Here is a 21,171-nt window from a genome sequence, read left to right on the forward strand (position 1 = left end):
GAAGTGCTACAACCCTCCTAAGTTTGCAGTGACTGTTTGGTCGGCCCTCTCGGGCCACCCAAACCAGTTATGCGCGCTTTCCCCATTCTCCTTGCAGGCTGCATTACAGTCTGCGTGGAGCCCCTCCAGCCCTCCAGCTGAGCAATGTGTCACGGCGCTCAGACGAATTACAGCCCTGCATTTCAGCATTGTGATTGGTCAGGAGAGCTTGTGTGCCGGGAGCTTCCTGTTCTTGTAGTTGATAAGAGCAGGAGCAAAGATGCGGGACCCTGCAGGAAGGTAAGTGTTTTTTTTTTATTGTGACCCGCGTTCTCCCCTAGTCCCTGCCGCCCCCCCTGCACACTCCCCGCCACCAACGAACCGTGTCGGCTCCACTGGATAAAATATTGAACTTCAGCCTCCTCATGGAGATCAGTAAATATCAATATCTTGAGCGCTGAATGTGTCAAATTTATGCCTATAGGCGCACTTGAATAATGCAGATAACCAGATATTCAAAATTCTCTCATGACGCTTATTAAGCCCCATTACAGAACAAAATTAACGAGATTAGCTGCATGCTACCCACAGTCTTACCCACCGTTTCAGAGAAAAGTATGAATTACAGTTACCAACTTCCATGCACACATGCATTGGTACATATACAATACAATTATCCAAACACCAATTTCTACTGGCACTGTACTCTTGTGTGTTGGAGGGTGCCACTGGAAAGTACATGTTTGTCTCCCATGGGCCACACCATGCTGGGAGAATGGATTTCCATCTGTTATCAATACTCATGTTCCATGGTGGCATGTTTGGCACACTGTTCTGTTTTTTTCATCGTGTCCCGCAGCAAGGTACTACTTTTTGTAAACTAATTAGCTTATGGAATGGGCCCCCCACTGAGACCATCAGATCCATAAAAATGTCCAGAGTCAACCTGAACAATAAAGATAAATTAAGTTGTGAAATCCCCCTTCTCAGATGGACACTTCCATATCTAGGATTCCCTTATTGGGGTCAAGCATCCATAGCAGGTCTTCTTCTCACACACCTTAGTTATACAAATTTACTTTTTTGTGGTATCCACTACCAGTGACTAGCCTAACCTCTTTCAAGAAACATGAACTTGATTTTACACTGTGCTCGACATGAATAATACCATTCTTCCTACAGCGAAAGTTGTGCTGCTACTATACCATATAGAGCTTCCATTCCAAGATTCAACTGAGGATTGAAGTTCCACATTTTACAAAGGCTAACCTTGATGTCTTTATTACTGGATGGTTCCAAAATTTGATGACCACCATCTATTCCATATGACTCTCAAGACATGTCTATTCCCACCCAAAATCTGCTTTCCTATCTATTTCCTTATTTATGTCTTGATGTCCAAGTCATGGTAATCCTGAGTCAAGTTTCTAACCTTACAACAATGTTTACAGTTGACTGTTTCTTGTTATCTGACATACCTCCCTATGGTTCTCAATTGACAGAGGCGTGTTTGCACACGTAACAAGAACTCATGGGTGCATATTTCTTCATCTGTGAATATAAAATCTTTTTGGGTATTTGCACTGTGTGAATCCATACTTGCAAATGAACGTATTCACACAAATAGTACACTGTTATAGTATAGTTCGATGTAGGGGGTTTGGGCCTTGATCATGGTGGGAATGTCTGCCTACATATGTTGGTAGACCAATAAACATGCTAGTATGGGAGAGCTCACCAACCCATGAAAGGCACATTCTCACCCTCAAAATAGGTGCAGATTTATTCCTGTCAGGATTACAGGTAAACCTTTTTGTGGGGTGGGTGGGGAAAGGGAGCACAACCAAACACAGAGGGACTACAAAAGAAAGGGTTTTGCTAAAAAGTAAACATATTTGCTCCAAACAGATACAAAAATAGTATAAATTAGTGCAGGTGTATTTGGGCTGCATATTACACAGGCACAACCATAAATTACATTTAAAAAAAAAGTGAAAATGATTGCACATGGGACTGCCTTCTATATGGTAAAGATTTCCAGAGGTACTTCTGGAACGTTTGGAAGGCCACAGTTTCCCAGGACTACCCATAGAATTTCCTGTAAATTCAAAAACGTTTGACTTAAAGTGATTCGCAAGAGTAAGGCTACAGGAGTAGATTTCCTGTCAAGCACAATCAGGTGTGGTGACTTATTCCTCATGAAATGATTGTAAGCTGTCTGGCTCCCATCCTCAATGTGCAACTCTTCTTGTATACCATGCATCTCAGATACCATGCAGCACATGTGCCACATCTTCTCTAACCTCTTTAGGCTGCATCACACTTAAGGCACAGATTTAAGTTTTCAAGAAGTCATGACAGCAAATGCTTCCTCCTTTGCCAATCATACTTGGCAAGTGAAACAATTATGCTCAATATTTGTGTAAATGTTAACTGTAATGGTTAGGATTATATATATAATGACAAGGCAAGAAAGCAAGTGTATACTGGAATGCAACAAATGAAGAGTTTATGGCTGGGATGGTCTCCCAAAAGTGTTTATTAACATGGAATGGGATACAGTCATTTTTAAATGATTGTGTGACTTATAGTGTGCCATATTCCTAAGTAGCTTGCTAACATTTGATTTAGAAATTGTGAATTAAACATTTTATTTATTAATATGATATTTCCATTCATAATTGCAGAGCTGTTTTTTTAAATGGTTTTCTATCTTTAATGGACACAAACAATGTCAAACATTGGACATATTTCTTTAATCTGTCCCCAAGCTACTTGGCTTGTACTCCTAAAACAGCCTTTATTTTAAAGAAAGGGCCTGTTTACAATCAGAATTTTGCTATACAAGATAAAAAAAGTGGTATGCACAATTAATATTATTATAATTTTTCAAAGTTGTAAAACTGTTTCCTTTTAATAATGCATCTAAATTAATTTTGAATAAAAACACATTTCAGATCCTAATGTCAACGTTTGGAACGTGTAGGCTAACATGACAGTATTTAGCGAACCTTAACCTAAGCTAGGCTTCAATTACTATCTCTATTCTTCCATTCTCCACAGGTCTGCTCGGTCCTGCAAAAAGAGAAGCATGGTTGCAGCTAAGAGCGGAAATAGAGGCTCTTACCGATTCATGGTTAACGTTAGCACTTAAAGCACTCACACTCATTCATTCTAGGTAAATATTTTTTTTATATGTATTTTTGTAAAATAAGAGAAAATGCAAGCTTTGTACGTACATAAGTAGTGTGCCCAATTCATATATGTTTTTGCACAACTAAGTTGAACTTAGAGCACAAAAACATAATTTTCCAAATATAAATTCCACAATCTGATTCATGGAATGTGGATTAGGGGTGTTTTTCATTTGCAGTCGGCTCAGGCGAATTTTGTAATTCCACCATTATTGGGGAATTGTCCAATTCTCACTTTTAGTGATTTGGTGTTAGGTTTGAAGGCGTGGGATTTGCATTGTGGCATAACACAGGAAGTTGAAGTTGGTGGTGTACACTTGTGCTAAATAATTTGTGGTGAACCAATGGAAATCACACTAATTTTCCACCATAAATGTTCACATATGCTGAAAAGTACAGTAAGCGACATATGTATGTGCAATTGCTAATTCTCTTTATTAATTGGCATATTGTGTACATTTGCTCAATTTACAATTGTGCATTAACAATTGCGTATTACATGTGGCCCATTGTTTTTAATTCTCAAGCAAACCGAACTTACCGTATGCATATTTAATTGTTAATTTCTTTCTTAACAGGGCAAACTGTGTGAATATACTAGTCACAACAACACAGCTTATTCCGGCCTTGGCAAAAGTTTTGCTATATGGATTAGGGATTGTTTTTCCAATTGAAAATATTTATAGTGCAACAAAAATAGGTGAGTCACCACTACCATTTGTTCTTACATGTTTCTACTGTGAAGATATTAAGCAATACTTATTTTTATGATCCTCACTGTTCAGCTACACAGAACTAATTATTTGTTCACATGAAATCCCAGACATCAAGTGGCTTGTTATTGTGCCAAGCACACATGGATGGTGTAGGTACAGAATATCATGTACATAATATCAAGTTATGTTAATTCCATGACCAAGATATCAAGGATCAAAATAACAAAAGATAAATATAAAATATATACTTTGTACTCAAAGGATCTTATTTCTCCTTTGTACAGCATACATTGGATGTTACCAAATTGCTAATAAATGTATAAGAAAGGGCACAATTATATATGTAATAAAACAAATAAAATACTTTACTATGAAAAATAACACCCATGAGCAACTGCAATGAGATCCTTAGCAGCGTGATAACAATCAATTTTAAATAGCCACAAAACAGGGATTAGATATCGTAGACCTTGATTCTCTCTTTGATTTCTAAGGGACTGATTTAGATCTTAGTGGACGGGCTACTCTGTCCCAATGGTGGCGGATATCCTGTCTGCCAAAATAAGCCTTTTATGTCCTATGGGATTTATATTTCGGCACACAGGATATCCGTCACTGTTGTGTAACCCGTCCGCCAAGATCTAAATCAGGCCCTAAGACTAATTGTGAGGTCTTAATGGCACACACAGGAGACTGATACATACATGTATTCTTTTTCATAATTGTTGAAATAGGGTTTACATTATTTTATATTCATATTATAGGCATGTCAAAGAAAATTGCTTTTGTAATGTATTAGTAAAAGACTAGGTCATTCACTCGTTCTAGTAACTCTATCTTTGACCATGAACCTGAATTAGTGTTGAATGTGGAATTGTTTTTGACAATATTGATTTACTTGAAATAAATGCAAGGGAACAGCATGTATTTCATACAATGTCTATTCACCAGGTTTCTTGGTACTTTGAGTCTCACTCTATTGCATTGCTACACCACAACATAATCTTCATGACAGTTTGAAACCTAGATCAAGAAGGCATGCCCGCAGCTAAAATACTCTGCCGCCACTTTGCTTTCTTGTTATAATTATTTACTGGATTGCAGATCTGGCAGGGACTGAATTGGTCTTCCCAAGAATAACGGCTGCAGACTACAATGTGCATGTGTTACCTTAGTGTCACCGTACAATAATGGATTTTGTTGTTAACCTAAGTGCTCTGTAAAGGCATGTGTTATCTACAACTGTAGGCTTACTGATACATGGCAGCTATGCCTTGTGTATCATTTTATTTTGGTTCAGTGAATACAGCCAACTCCTTTACCTGAGCATAGATTTACAGTGGCCCCTGACAGCACTCTAAAAAACGGGAAAAATAAAATGATAATAAAATATTATTGTTGTATTTATCTTGTGCCAAAGCTTGGGGTGGGGCCAGGGTAATGACCGGATGGAGTCAGAGTGTTGGGCACTACTATTCACTGCGCATGTGAGTTTGGCCCACAGTCTCAGGCAGGTCAAACCCACATGCGCAGTGAAGCTCTCCCCAACCCCAGCTGCATTGCCTGGTTGGAGAGAGAAGTCACAGGCTCCCTCTCTGTCCGGTAGCGCAAATTCTCAGTGCTCAGGCCAATCCTGAAGTTGATCTGATGAGAGCAGCTTCAGGATTGGCCGCAGGGCATTCTGGGAACCTGTGCCTGCCTGCAGTGGAGAGGAGGGGAGCGGAGCAGAAGAGTGCAATCCTGGACGGCGGCAGGTAAGATCTTACATTTTTTTTATTTATCTCCATTGTCCACCGACCCCCTCCCCCCTCTCTTCCCTGACATGAGCTGCTCCCACAGATTTATCCTTACACTCGCAAACTGATAGTTGAAAATGTTCGCCATTTCAAAGGGAGGGGTTTTTAAATGGATTTTCAAATGAATGCTTTTTTATTTGATTCGAGGTGTCACTGGTTTGGGCATGTGTTACTTAGAAGTCAAGGCCATTTTTGTATTTACAAATTGGTTGCTAGAACCTGCATGCTCCTGTGACCTTATGGTTCTTGTAGTGTTTATGCCTGGTACAGGTGGTGAAAAAATGTGGATACCATACTAGTACCCTTGTGAGCAAGTCCAAGGATTTAGATGTCTTTCAAGTTCTGTACAGTGCGCTACGGAATTTCTGGCCTTTATAATATACATTTCACTGCAGCATAATATATTAACTACATTTCAGTAGGCTTATAGTTGATGGTTTGGTAGGCCGACATGAAAGAGATTTGCTGTTGTTTTAAAAGTAGTTGCTTGGGGCTACAGAATGCAGCATTACCAATGTATGTTGCGTAGTATTGTTTTTAGCAGAAAAAAAATCTTTTACTTCTTAGTTTTTCAGAGGCAGCAGTGTGAACACATTTCTACAGCTAACATAATCTTAAGGACTGATGACATTAATACTCCTAACTGAACAAATGAGTAGCAGAAACTTACCTACCAATAGAATATAACTGTCTCACCTTTCCTGCCACTCCTCAGTGGATGAGAATAATTAAAGCATTTTGTCCATTACTTTTTTGGTATACTTCTATGACATCCTACTTGAACAGACATTTTAAAAATAATTTTGATACAGTATTTCAGCTGTTCCATCATGAACCAGAGCTATGATTTTCTAGCTAGTAGCCTAAAAAAGTACATAATGGGTAACAGAATTATATGGTTCAATATTGCAACAGAGGGGTTCTGTTGACATCATAAACCACAAGCATCGACAGAACCCTGAATGCCCAGATGACTGTATGTGACTATGTTACAGATATTCTCATTATGTATTTTTGATGTTTAGTTTACAGTTAGCTTGAAATATGTTTTTCAAACTGTAGAAAGTATGTTGAAAATAGTAAGTGTAAGAAATTGGGTTATTGCTTGAGAGGGTTGGGAACTTAAGGAACAACCACACTTCATTTCAGGGTAAGTCACAAAAGTCACAACATTAACGTGTGCTTAAACGTCTGGCAGCTTGGCACAAATATGTCAGGCTTAACTTAGAGGCAATGTATTACATAAACAGTCATAAAGTGAAAGTACACCAGAAAGAAAAATCCAAACTAATTTAGAAAAATAGAGTACATTTAAAAAATAAAATGATACCAGAATGACGAAAATCCAGAAATGGGATACAGGCATGTCCTGGCAGGTATAGTTGGTGCTGGTCTGTTGGGAAGTTGCAGGGAGACCTCTAGAAGCTTGTTGTGTGCCCTGTAGCCCACATGGGAGGTTTGCCAGCTGACCCTTCGAGTCTCTCTAGATAGGCTGGAATCAGGGAAATCTTCTTTATTGTGACAGCTAAGCTGTCCTTTATGCTGCAGGGCAGTCCTTCTGTATCTTTTACAGGTCCAGGTGTGTCCAAAAGAGTGGTTCTGAAGGTTCTATTTGTATACCTGGCACCAGCGTTTGTGTGGTGGAAATTCCCTGACTTAACCCCAAAACTGATTCAAGTCAGTCCTTCTCCTTCCCCTAGTCCTGGTCCTGTTCCAAACTGTCTAGGGTGACAAAAGGCCTGGTGTCAGAATCCTTTGTGTGTACTGCAGGTTGGGCCCTTTAAAATGTAATCAGGGCATGGGGCAGCTCCTCCCCAGTCATCCGTCATAGGGATGGTTAGGGACTACCTTGTGGGTGACTTACACGTTTTAAAAATTAAGGTTTATTTTCCCAGGCCAAAATGGAAGTTTAGAACCTAACTACAGGCTGCAGTATCAGGCCTGAGCTATGATTTGAAAAGGCTACTTTAGTGGGTGGCACAATGAGTGCTTCAGACCACTAGTAGCATTTAATTTTCAGGCATTGGGTACATGTAGTACCATATACTAAGGACCTACATGTAAATTAAATGTGGCAATTAGGTGTAAGCCAATTTTACCATGTTTCAAGAGGAGCGCACACACACTTTAGCACTAGATAGCAGGAATAAAGTGCACAGTCCAAATGCCAATAAAATGAGTTCAGCAAGAATCAGGGAGTGAAGGCAACACGTTTGGGGGATACCACACTAAGGATGCCAGGACTAACAGTGAGTGAAATACTGACTGTGCTGCTTGGTGGCCAGAAGTAAAAGAAGTGAGCAAAAGTTGCTTATGTAGTTAGGAAGGCAGAAGTTTAGAAAACTAAACACTCCTTTTTTTTGTTACAAACACATTCTGTCTGTAGAAGGGAAACATGGTTAAAGCTGCTTTCATGAAGGTGTAGCTGACAATGGACAATGACTGGAACTCGAATATTTAGGTTTTATGAATGGATTTTTGATAAAACAATGACCAGTGTGCAGGGCCAATTGAATTATGGGATTCAGTGCTATGGTGTTTACTGAATAATTATAGATTTACCACGCTTGCCACATAATTTGCAGCATAGTTTTCAGCTTTCAACAAAAATGTGTCTATATGAAATGATTCAAAATAATACTACTAAAGAAAGTGCCACATAATTTCCATTTTACTTGCGACATAATTTAACTAAACCTGTCACAGAATATGCTCCTCCATTACCACATAATATTAGTCATCCTGGCAATAGTAAAGATCTGCAGAGTGGTTTGAGTATGTCACAATGATGAAATTGATATTTCCAGACCACAGGAAATATTCTTCATCTTTAATGGGTAAATGTGAAACATAGTTGAATAAAACGACCTCTGTACAATGAAAGTGCCCAAACAGTTAATAAATAGCATAATGTGCAGGTGCGTAGAGTGTAGGTTGTTATTTATTACTATTGGTGAGTTTGGGGAAAGGCTATGACTCAAAAGAGGTGAAGGCGTGAGTGGATCAAGACCTCCTGCCCCTTCAAATATAATAATAATAAGTAACATATTATAATTTACACATCTGCATATATGGTTAATTCCACATTGTTTGCCATGCATGGTAGTCATAAACATATGTATTCAACAAGCTCTAGAATATAAAGGATTCAATCCTTGCATTGATGTGAAATCACACAGAATTGGCCATTTAACCATTATCAGAATTGTTTTCTGTTTTTCACGTGATTGTAATTAAGCCACATTTATTTTCTCTGGAATTGTATGTGGTTGCGTATACACGCATATATGTAGAGGAATTGTACACTTTTTTGTAAGTAAAGTACTTTGCATGTAACTTCCCTATACTGATGATTTTGTTGTGTGAAATTCAAGTTCTGAACATTTTATTGAAGGAGGGTTTGATCACGTTAGTTATTTTTTTGTTTGTTGACCAACGCATTTGTGAAGATAAAAAGCCCACTTGGGCTCAATATTGTTTGTGCATTGAAAGATTGATTGCAAATATTGAACATAATTACAATGACATTATGAAATTTGGATATTCTTCCTTTTGATTCATGCAATCCTTTGGCCACCAAACATGTAATATGTGTACCTCCAATGGCAAGAATTTACTAACTAAGTGTTGAATTGTAGCTGAATTTCAATTATAAGAAATTATCTCAGTATGGCATATTTACGTTTGGATTAGATGGTGAACTACACTTATGGGTGGTGATCTGATTAATGGTGGATATAGTTAAAAAGTCTCTGAATTATATTTCCGTTATAGTGGAACTTGTTGAATGTATTCAATAAACACGACTGGAGAGCATTGTTGGTGTCTGAGTCTGGTCCTGCTGGACATATTTGGATTAACTGGCAGGGGCGGTTCCTCCGCTCATATGGTGGAGCGTGACCCCACTGCTCGCAGAATTGGAAAAAATAAAATAAATGATAATAAGGTTGTTATTATCAGTTTATTTTATTTTTTGCCACGGGGCTGGGTTAGTGCGGGGCAGGGCGGGGCTGGGTCCACGGGGGAGGAGTGGTTTGCACACATCAAGTGCGCATGACCGATTGGCCGGCCGTCTTAAGTGGGCCAAACAGTCATGCACATGTTACATGTTCCCCACCAGGCTGTAATGCACAGCTTGGTGAGGAACATGCACAGGCTCCCTGTCCCCGTCTGAGCCCTGAACCATGGCACTCACACCAATCGCAATGCTGCATTGCAGCGTTGTGATTGACTATGGGGAGCCTGGATGCTTCCTGGTAGGGACCTCACCTAGAAGAGCGGCAATGTGACAGAGAGAAACCAGCCGTTTGAAAAGGTAAGTGTTTTTTTGCGGGGGTTTGCGTCTCCGCCAACCCCGTTCCCTGACAGCGGCCACTGTTAACTGGAGTTGTGGATACTAGACAATGCATACACAGCTTCTATCAGGGGAGTAGTAATAATGTGTAGAGCAAATACTTAGCACTGTTAGCAATTGTTAACCAATGAAAGGAGTCATTGGGTGATTGTAAAGACAGTTAATCATCAAGTAGAATTCTTAATACGTTCCGTTTATGGTTCAAAACTTGAAAATCCAAAGATATTTGCATCCTGTTTATGCAAATACCAAAGTGGAAAACCCCTTAGGTAGGACCTGATTCACTAAGGGCCTCTGCACTCGTGGCGGAGGCCTCGCAGTTGTGAGGGAGTCTCCCCACTCAGGGCAGAATCCCCGCTCTGAGAATTCTCACTTCTGAGATTCAGCCCGAGTGTGGAGACAACCCAACGCCTCCGCCACAAGTGCAGAAACCAATTGTTAATTAGGCCCATAATTTGTGAGGATTTTAATGTCTCATTTAACCCTCATTTAGATAGTTCTACTTATAAGGGACCAATAGGATGCTGAAAGTTAGAGCAACTACCACTCAAATCATGAAAGCACTGGATTTAATAGATGTCTGGAGACTGATAAAGGATTCAGAGCCAGGATCCACATTCTATTCCGCTCCCCAGCAGCTCTATTCAGGTATTGACAACATCCTTTTCTCAGATTATTTGATGACTAAAGCAGCAAGTATTATTTTACCACTGAAGACAATTTTGTACACAAGTCAATGTGCTTAAAAATTCCCACCGTGGGCAAACACGTAACAGGCAGCTATCATAGATAGTTGTTTAAATATTCTCTACTAAATAATTGAGAATATACACAATGTATGTCAACCGTTGTACCAGATTATATTAAGGATAATCTGGACTTGACATCGGAAAACTATGTCTGAGATTCATTATGGGCTGCTATGCAACTGGATTCTCTGGGCTTCACAATTCTCAGGGTTGAAGTACTTATATTGAAATTTGATAATTTGTGCCAACATTCAGTAAGATTAGAAATTAGGCATGCTTATTTCGTATGTGATTCCGATCCACCTGATATAGAAGACAAGGTCTATAATCAGATGATAATAACAGGGATGTTGATAGTAAAACAAGCCAAGCATAACATAGCAGCGGACCTTCAAAGTTATTGATCTAATTTCAAAAGCAGCAAAAATATGAGTAGGGTAATCACCTTAAAATGTAAAGAGAAAGAAACAATCAGCGAAATTTCCAGTATGATTACAAAGGCAGTTCAAAAGCTAAAGGGGACTGAATCAGTTATGGCCATCTTCTGTGCTTATTACTCAGATCTTTACACAGACACCTCATAATACAATATGGGGTAGGTATGGGATTAGTTTGACAATTAAGCTATTCCAAAGCTATCATCAGTTGACGCTTTTATGTATGAGAAATACAAGGTTGTTTAAACACTCTGAGAAGTGGTAAGGCTGCAGGCTTTCCACTCCTTGCTTCTTGATTTTACAAGGTATTGTATTTAGAACTTCTTCTGCTTCTTTTATAGCTGTTCAATATAATAGGAGAGTTTGGCTGTGTGTCCAGTGATATGATAGCAGTGGAATGCAAGGCATATTTTAATCATAATGAGGAATCAAGAATACATCTGTGGTCATGCCCTTTGTAGAAGGTAAATAGAATTCCGATTTATGCTACCTAAACAACAGGTGTTACCAAACATTGTGTGTGGCCTCTAATTTATTTTTTAAAGGTAGGATAGATAGGGCCATTCTTCACACATGAAGTTGTATTTGTTCCTAAACAAAGGGAATCACTTACTACCACCCTATGTCACTGCTTACTGTAGCGGAGGGAGCTGTGATTATCCTAGTAGAATAAGTGAGAACCCCTTTCTCGTGATGTAATTTCAGCTGAGGGTGGCCACAAAATATTACTTTATACCAGGCGGAGACAATACTACTTATAATATCGTTGCCTTGTCTATCTTTGGTATGGCTTCAGTAGAAGGGGATCAGACCAGGATCATCTTTTGGAAGCTGAAAAATCATTTGACAGGGTTTCCTGGCCCTTCTTCTGAGCGGTTTTGGAAAAGTTTGCAATTGGCACTTGCTGTGTGAAGATGATCCTTGTGCTTTATCAGGAACAGACTGGCAATGGACTTTTTATGTGCTCTGGTTTCTCAAGCTTCCTGGGTTTCCAGTGAATTAGGGCAGGGGGTGCCCTTTGTAACCCATGCTTTTTGCTTTCTGTAGCAAACTTCTCATGGTACCGTTTGCTAATCTTTTACAATCAATGGGCTGGAAAGATAAATTGCTGCATATGGAGGTGATGTAGTCATGCTTCCCTCTTGACTGACAGCTGCCATTCTAAACATATAGATGGAAGAACTATTACATGGCTCATCCCGGGGTTATTCACTAAGTATGAGTAAAACTCAAATAGACGTGAAGATAACAGACCCTAGGGTAGTCAGTTTAGCTACTTACCTGGGTATGCTTACCTCACTAGAGGTGGAAGACAATATAGACTTTACCTATGGGCATCTGATAAAAAAAAAACACAAGGCCCTAGAAAGATGGGACTGTCATCCGATAAGCCTGTTGGGTCACTGTAACATTGTAGAGATGATGAAATCTTCTGAGGTTATTTATATTTATTTCATTCAATTACACTACTCGTTAGTGCAAATTTCTTTAAAAACAAAACTAGTCAAGTCTTCCTTCTCTATCTTTTCATTTGAGAGACCAAGGCACACAATATATATATATTTTTAATTGCCATTAAACCTTGGGGTTTGGGTTTCTACAGACTTGATGTTTTACCCCTGGACAGCAATATTTACTTACATTTATTTATCTTATAAAATGATCGACACCTGTGAGATCGTTCTCTTAACAGTTCGGGTAAATCCTGCAAAATGCTGTGCTAACCCGTAGTTTAGAGTCTTCTGACCACAAGAAGGTGCAAAATTAGATACTGGGCAACTGCTTGTATATATGGAAATCATTATGGTTTTAAAACATACCTAAAATTAGTCAATGCTCACCATTATAGAGCAACCCACATCTGCCCGAGGTTTTCCATGATTCGTATTCCTTTATGTGGCAGTGAGTGTCATACAACAGTTGGGCCATCTTTTTGATCCCCAATTTTTAACATTACAGACTTGGGGGCTTATTACAATGCCGCTCGGAGTTTGATCAGACCGACACCGTGGCGGAAACAGGACCGACCAACCTTCTGTCGGCCATCCCGACTGCCTAATTTTGATGCAACTGCACATTTCTCTATGGGAGCTTGTGTTAATCCCTGCACCTCTTGGCAGGCACCTCATGGTGCCTGCCACCAGGTGCAGGGATCAGCAAGGGGGCGGCATAATCGGCCCCTAAGTATGGCATCTACGAACATTGATTCTTTCAAAACCTGGTAATATAGGATTTTATAATTTGCAAATCTGACGTTATCCATTTAGAAGTCTCTCCACTATTACTAATAATGCTTGTTGATGAGGTAAACCTGAGTATAAGCAGACCTTATAAGCTTATCTGCTGTAAGTTAGACAATGACTTGATCAGTACAGCAGCTAAATGGCCTGAATTCTTGACAGTCCGAATAGATACCAATCTATTTCTAGCTCTGTAATTGACAGACATAAGCTTGTTAACACTGCTAATTTAAAGCTGCAGTACTTTAAGAGTATAATGCCTTTCACATGCCCAGGAAGAGCTACACCTGGGGACTTCTTTCTGAATTTTCCTGTCCAGTTTGTGGACAGTTAGATGCAAATATCAAATGTTCACAAAATGGGTGTATTTGGAGCAATTTTCGGAATGGATTTTTATAGAGCTCAAGATAACAACTGGGGTCGAAATTACTCCTTTTACTCCTTTGGCAAAGATTGTAATGCTGTCTGCAATGGATCATGTATTACCTGAGTTTAAAGGTGTATGTTTTTTGTGGCTATCTGAATTGGGCGCCTAATCCAGCTGCGGTTGTGCTCGATTACAAGCTCCAATCCATTACTGGTGCAGTACATTTATTCATTTTTCTGTTATAGAATCAGCCATTTTGGAAAGAGTAGATAAGAGGAAACATCTCAGAAGGTTAAGGGGCTTGCTGGCATCTGGCTTAAAAGGTGCGCATATGCAAAACTATTAAAAAACGATGCTTTTTTATATACATCAGGTTTTTTTTTATAGCAGGGAACTTTACTGCACTGTATTTTTTGGGATGAATAAATATTGCAATATATTTTTGTACTCCTTTTCTAATATTGATTTTAAAAGGGGAAGTGCCTTTCATTTGTTTGCTGTAAATCCTTTCAGTTCGGCAGTCAGGACCTACATTCAGCCCCAGCAGCCAACTACTGGTGCAGGTAACTGTCAGTAAAAAACAGTAATGTATGGTAAAAAAAACAAACTTACAAATTCACTGAACAAAACACTGTAAAAGTGAAAGTATGGCTACAAAAACCTAAAAAAAAATGAATTATACCAGTTATAAATGGGTAACATATAAATAACCCACACCGCAGTATTGCACTGCTTATGACCTTACATGTGACATTACTCATGATATGTTAAATGTCATTATAGAGGAGTCACTGATGACATCTCATATAACCTCATTGATGACATCTAAATGAAGCTAAAGTGGCTTGTGGTATAATGTTAGTGCTACAAGGAGTCACAACTGTGTTTAACGAAGTTATTCTCATTAGGACTGTCACCTGGAAGGCACCACATTATCAGCGATCTATATTGGGGTTTAATGTTCACAAGTATATTTGTTTTCATTGGTTGTGATGAATTTTCCTGAATGCACACCTCCTCTCGAATGAGTTTTGGGGAGTTACAGAGAGGCTTAAAGGGTACATACTTCATGACATATTTTGAAAAATATTGAAAATTATATCATTTAATAAAGGCTTCTTGGTTGGAAGGTATAAATCTGTTTCGATAATGAACATATATGTTTCTGTCGTGAATATTGCACTATAAATCAGGGTGCACAGGCGTTTCATTTTGCTTTGGTTATGAAAGGAAATTGCTGTCAAAGAATGGAAATATGAACAGATGTTAATTACTTGAATCAACATCAACAAAGCAAACATTTTTCAGAGCTTGTCAAACATATTATTCTCTTCTTAGCATTACTGTTTCAAACGTATTTGACCGCAGGCTTTTCTTGTTTATATCAGAACATCCACATTTTTGGCACAACATTTAGCTGTTTTAAACTTTGTGTTAAAACCAAGAGCCATAAAAGAAAAATATTTGTTTTAATAACAAAAGCATACTTTTGAAAAGCATCAAGCATGTGCCTTGGCGAAGTCCGAGCTCTAACTGCACTAGAATTAATATCGAAGGCAATCCAACAAGCTTGAAACAGCTGCCCCTGCCAGGCGCTTTACAACTTGGAGCACTGACAGCCATGAGATGGGGCCATGCTTTATGCCACATGCATTATGCCATCATACCAAAATAAGACAGGTGCAATGGCATCATTTATAGTCTCCTTTTTGATGTTGATTGGACATGGCTTCTTAATGCTGTTAACTTATCACATTTGCAAGGACAGTGACGTAAGCAATACATTTCAGAGCTAATCAGCACCAAATCCCTCTTTGTTCATAGTCAAGCAACTAAACCTCTACTCACTGTTACTAAAAAAAAACAATTCTCCAAAATAAGACAACATAAAAACACAAAAACGTAATTTAGATGCAGACAATTACAAAGCATATATGTTTAACACCCTTATGATCGTTTATAGGCGTTTTTATAGCACAGGCTAGTTACAGAGAGCAATGAAGCCCTTTAGAGAGGACATTTTTATTGGGGTAGACACAGCTCACATTCTTGATTAACAAGATCCCCATATGGAAACACCAGAGAAAATCCAGACATACTGGCTTTTTCCCACCAAACAAACAATATTCTTTTGAAATCCCCAAAACGGTTCACATATAACCCGTGCCAGTTGAAATGCAAAGAGGTTTGATTAATGGCAAGTCAATTCTGTTCATTCTGTATAGAATGCAAATCGGCTTTTTTCAAAATCAGAAAATAACATTTCTAAGCCAGTGTTTTTGATGCAAACAACTTAACTAAGAACTGTTCCCTTGGATTAAGGTTTTGCTGTCCAATAGAATATCAGCAAGTCTCATGATGCTCTCAAATAACCTTTGCAATAATCTAATTCCCATCTTCACCAGCACAATTTGTGCCACAAGAGAGACAATAACCACCACCACCACCCTACAGACTATGCTTGGAGATAAACACCAGACACCATCTAGTCTATTCTATGCCTCTCTTGTGTTTCCCCCAATCACTTAGGAGGACATGAGAACAACTTCTGAGGCCCTTCAAAAATACCTCCTTATCATCGCATACGTGTAAATGCTAAAGTGGATAACCAGGGTTTCATTGCAGTGTTGCCTCTCACACCCATTCTAACGTCTATAGAGGATCTACCCTCTAGCTCTCAAGTAGGCCTGGGCTAAAATTTCGTTCCGTTCGTAGAAATTGCGATAATTTGACATTTTCGCGTTCCGCGGAAAGCGCGAAAATGTCAAAATTTCCGCATTCCGCAGCTTGGCGATAATTTGTTTCTTGCTCGCGCTGTAAAATAATACATTCTCGCGTGCGCGCGATCGCCTTACCTGAATCCCTGCGTTCGACGACAAGTTTTCTTGATCCGGTCGCGTTCTCCATGAGATGTTGTATTGTTTTTAGCCATTTGCGCTGTCTCGCGACAGTTCGCGCCCGCAGTGACGTCATGCGTCGCGCGATCACGTCTTTCTTCTCGCGATCATGCACCGCGAGACAACTGAAAACAAGATGGCCGCGCCCGCGTGCAACCACATGGGTAAGTTGGTGAGCCGCAACCATGCAGAAAATCTCGCGAACATGCGGGAAAAAAACTTCCGCATCTTCGCGATATTTCCGCGTGTTTGCGATAATTTTTAACATTTTCGCGATAATTTGCGAAAGTGGATTTCGCAAATTCCGCCCACCCCTACTCTCAAGTACACTAACATCATCCCTGTCCCAAAGAAGCCTTCACTGGGCCCTGACTTCCTTTCCAGCTACTTTCCTGTTTTTCAGGCCTATCTTGATTTGCAAAGGCACCTACAACTATAGTCACTCTACATATATCCTCTTACTTGAACAGCTTTCTCTGCAACTTTCAAATGAATCTCCAACCTCCCAGCAGCACGGACCCAACATTACTAAATATCAAAGAAGAACTTCTCATTACCGTGAAATTTCACATATCCAAGGCCTGATTTTATTACCTCTCGGCTGCATTTAATACCATTGACCACTAGCTCTTCAACAGACTGTCATATTCAGCAGCCATCAGCAGCATAGCATTTTCTTGCCTCAACTCCTTCCTACAAAACTGCACCTACCTGCTCAAACTAGGACTATTTATTTTCAGATTTGTAAACATTATGCTACCCAAAGGCTTGGCATTGTCACCAATTCTCCTCTTTTCAATATCATGGACTCAAATAGTATTGGCTATTACAGGTACATAAATGACACTATTTCCATCTCAGACTTTAAGATAACTCTGACAACCTTCTGAATATGTTGAACTGCTTAAAGTACATTTGCCTTTGGAATAGAGAAACGGGTTGTGCCTAAAGAGCAAGAAAATAGAAATACTAATTGTGAGGTATGTCAATCCTTTTGTCCTCTAACTGTGTCTTGACCTGAATCCCTGAAATCCAGATATAAAAGCTGCAAACCTTAGCATGTTGTTTGACAACAAGTTTTCTTCAAAATCTAAATAAGCGCTATCCCAAATTCTGCGTTTCACCACATAATTCTGCTTAAAGGCTTTTATTATTCCTTTATGACTCAGAAAACTGCTTTAATCCTCACTGTGGTTAAGCCCTACCTCATTATTGCAATATACTGTACAATGGCCTATCCAAAAATCAATTTTCAACTTAAAAACCATGCTGCACATCAACTGTTTGAACTGAACACCATGACCACAACACATCTGCTCTGAATCTCTTTAGTGACTCATAGTAAAGGAAGGAGTGAATTTCAGAACCATCTGTTTTGTCCTTGTATTGTGTCAGATGTATGTTGGCTGTGTTAATAAAAGTGGTAAGAGAGAGAGTGTGTATTGATTTACGAAGCTGATGACTTAAGAAAATCGGTAGATTGTTATAATTACATTAAATGTATTCACTGATATGGCCTAGCTGGCAGGGAATGGGTGCCCTTGTCAGAGGTAAGATGTAGGAAGAGAGAAAAGGACAATATAGAAGATACTGATTAGCCAAACCATTAGAAGGGAACCAGTCCAAGCATGATGAAAGATCAATCAGTAACATCATACTGTGGGTGATATGTAGTAGCCAAGTTTGCCGAAATCCCTCTTAAAAATAGTGTGAGAAGTGTATGTATGATTTCAGAGGGGAGAAGAGGTCATCTGAATTCGAGAAGATGGATGAGCTGTGCTGGAAGAGGAACATCAGGGAATTGCTGAAGTATTGGTACGCATGGTAAAACATCAGCGGGAGCATAGACACAATTTAGTGATATTTTAGAGGTGAATAATTGCAAAATGGAACCTGTGTGAGATAAAACGCATGGCTGGATGTCACAAGAGTTGGAAACATAAAATAGCAGTTTTTCATTTGGACGATAAAATAAAACAATAAACCAAAGTAGTGTGAGAAAATCATCTTGGTGTTGTTTTAATTAAATGAGATGGATTGAAATGGATGGGAAAAATGACCCGATTCACAGATTTGATTTTAACCTGGCCATAGTTTAAGAAATGATTATTTTGCATACGACATTACAAACACAACCTGTAGTTTTTCCTCTGAAACATTTTCTGAATTAACATTTTGGTGAAGTGAATTCATCATGAAGAGAAGGCGGTGTAAACTCATGTGGGTCATGTTGAGTTGCATACTCAACATGGCCCACAAGAGTTTGCACCACCTTTTTTCTTGAATTTCTAAAAGAAGAGACTTTCATTATATGAAGTAGAACTATCATGAAAAAACAAAGTTAGGGAACAATTCACTTTTTTCTAATCTTAACATGTAGAACACACAAGAGCTCCAAGTCCACCTGTAGAACAGTTCAGGATATGTACACATGAATTGTAGTGCCATCAGCACGTGAAGTATAAGGTGTGTAGAGTTTAAGTGAAGTGTCCTTCGAGAGCTTTAAACTAGTATTTTGATAAGCTATATTTGAGAAATTGCAGTAATTCAACCCCAAATTTATGAAAGGACTAATTCTTGTTGTGATATTGGAGAAGGATAAAAGAGAGGGTTTTTTTCAGAAGGCTCTTGTGGAATGGTAGTGTGACCGAAATAATATTGTGATCTGAAATTCCAGGGTGAAACGTTTTGCCTGGGGTAGTACCCGTGGAACAACTCTATTCATAAATTCTTGTACTGGTATAAGAGTGTGTGGGTCCCTGGGTGATCCCTGGTTCCAGCTCATGCAGTTCTGCTGTGTCTATGTCCTGAAGCCTGCCAGGTGATCGCACAGAGCTTCGCTGTCAAGGAGGTGTCTGAGGACATGTACATTTGCATTTCTAAATTACTGATGTGCGGCATAAATCTCAGCAATGGGGTTATATTACATAGCTGCAGTAGGACACTCATAGAAACGTAGTAGTATACGCTGTATGTGTCCCAGAGGCAGGAGAATATAAATTAAATCTGTTTTACCTGTTCCGAGCAATCAGGTAGAAAATACGCCTCTTGAAACCCACACCATGTAGCTTGCCCGCCTTTTCAATTTTGACAATTATTTTATGAGGACCACAACCATGCTCTTTGTTTTGTGGCTCACTTTATATGGCAGCACAAACAGTTTTAGTTTTTTACAGCAAAGAAGCACAAGCAAGCCTCGCCTTATAAGTGGGAAATGGAGGAATAGAGATCTCGAAAACATTGATTAATTCAGTGTATTTTTTTTTTTTAAAACATTTTTTATTGACATTTGTAATAACATATGCATTGATTACAGTGAGAGTCAATTGTAAGTTACATAAATTCAGTGTATTTTTAGTGTATATTTTGGATGTGTTTTGAAGAAAATCTCCAGAAATATTCCAAAGTATCAAGAACTGCCACACATGTTAGCAGGGGCATTATTTCTTAACAGCATCAAATTCATGTTTGTGGCCATCAGGAAACATTGTGCTTGATCAAAATATTGGATGCAAATCAGGCAAACAAGTTTGTCAGTGGATAAATGTTTTCAATTTGATAATGTGTGCCCTAGTGGAAATCTACATTTATTTTAAAAGATGTGCAAAGATGTGCAAAGCAGGTGTCCTTCAAATGAGTCATGATCTATGAATGTTTTCAATACAGGTATGGCGCTGCCATCTTGCCCCATGTAACCATTCCGTGACAATATTTGCCTTAGCTTCCTTCTACGAGGTGAAAATGCTCCAAAATGCTGAGGGCCTTCTCTATAAGAGTTTGCCTTTTGTTTTCAGGTACCAGTCTACACTGACAAAGGCCTCCTGTAGGAAACTGAGTTACTGGTTGGGGGGGGGGAAACCTACTCAAGAGGCAACCACAATTCCTGTCAGGATGAAACACAATTAATCACGAAATTAACCTGTTCCTAACCCGCTGGTAACCCAGTACAAAGCAGTCAGGCTTAACTTAGAAGCAATGTGCAAAGTATTCGTGCAACCCTTCAAACAGTAATAAAGTGAAAACAAAACACCAGAAGAAATACCACACTAATTTAGAAACATAGAATAAAATGTAATAAATTGTTTCACACCCAAACAACAAAAATCCAATCAGTAGGACAGGAGATATGCAATTTAGAAAATGTAGGTTAAAATAGTGTCTAAAAGCATAAAGTGACAACTGTGGTTATCGGGTCGCACTGGACGGGGACAAAGTTCCAAGTTTAAGCCAACCACGATTGAGCATGGGCCGGATACAGTGACCAACTTAGGCCACTGAACCAAGTCCCTTAAATGCTGGTTGTGGAACACTGCAAGATCCCACATTGAGGATGTGTCGCTCAGCGTTGGTTCTGATGGGCTGTGGGCTGCGATGCAAGGTCCTGCATCATGAATGCACCATTCAGCGGTGATTGCAGGTGGCTGTGGGACCCTGATGTGAGG

The 21,171-nt window shown here is 39.2% G+C and overlaps 1 protein-coding gene across 11 annotated transcripts in view; it reads left to right on the forward strand.

Annotated features, from left to right (window-relative positions):
* The window catches only part of EYA1 (EYA transcriptional coactivator and phosphatase 1), a 288,885-nt gene that overhangs the window by 245,726 nt on the left and 21,988 nt on the right, over nt 1-21,171 (forward strand). For all 11 annotated transcript variants that reach the window (XM_085605441.1, XM_085605440.1, XM_085605446.1 and 8 more), the window contains 2 exons: nt 3,043-3,157; nt 3,752-3,873. In XM_085605441.1, coding sequence (XP_085461567.1) covers nt 3,043-3,157; nt 3,752-3,873 — 237 coding nt within the window. The remainder of the gene's footprint in view (nt 1-3,042; nt 3,158-3,751; nt 3,874-21,171) is intronic.

Source organism: Triturus cristatus, chromosome 5_1, assembly GCF_964204655.1.
Source record: "Triturus cristatus chromosome 5_1, aTriCri1.1, whole genome shotgun sequence".
Classification (NCBI taxonomy): domain Eukaryota; kingdom Metazoa; phylum Chordata; class Amphibia; order Caudata; family Salamandridae; genus Triturus; species Triturus cristatus.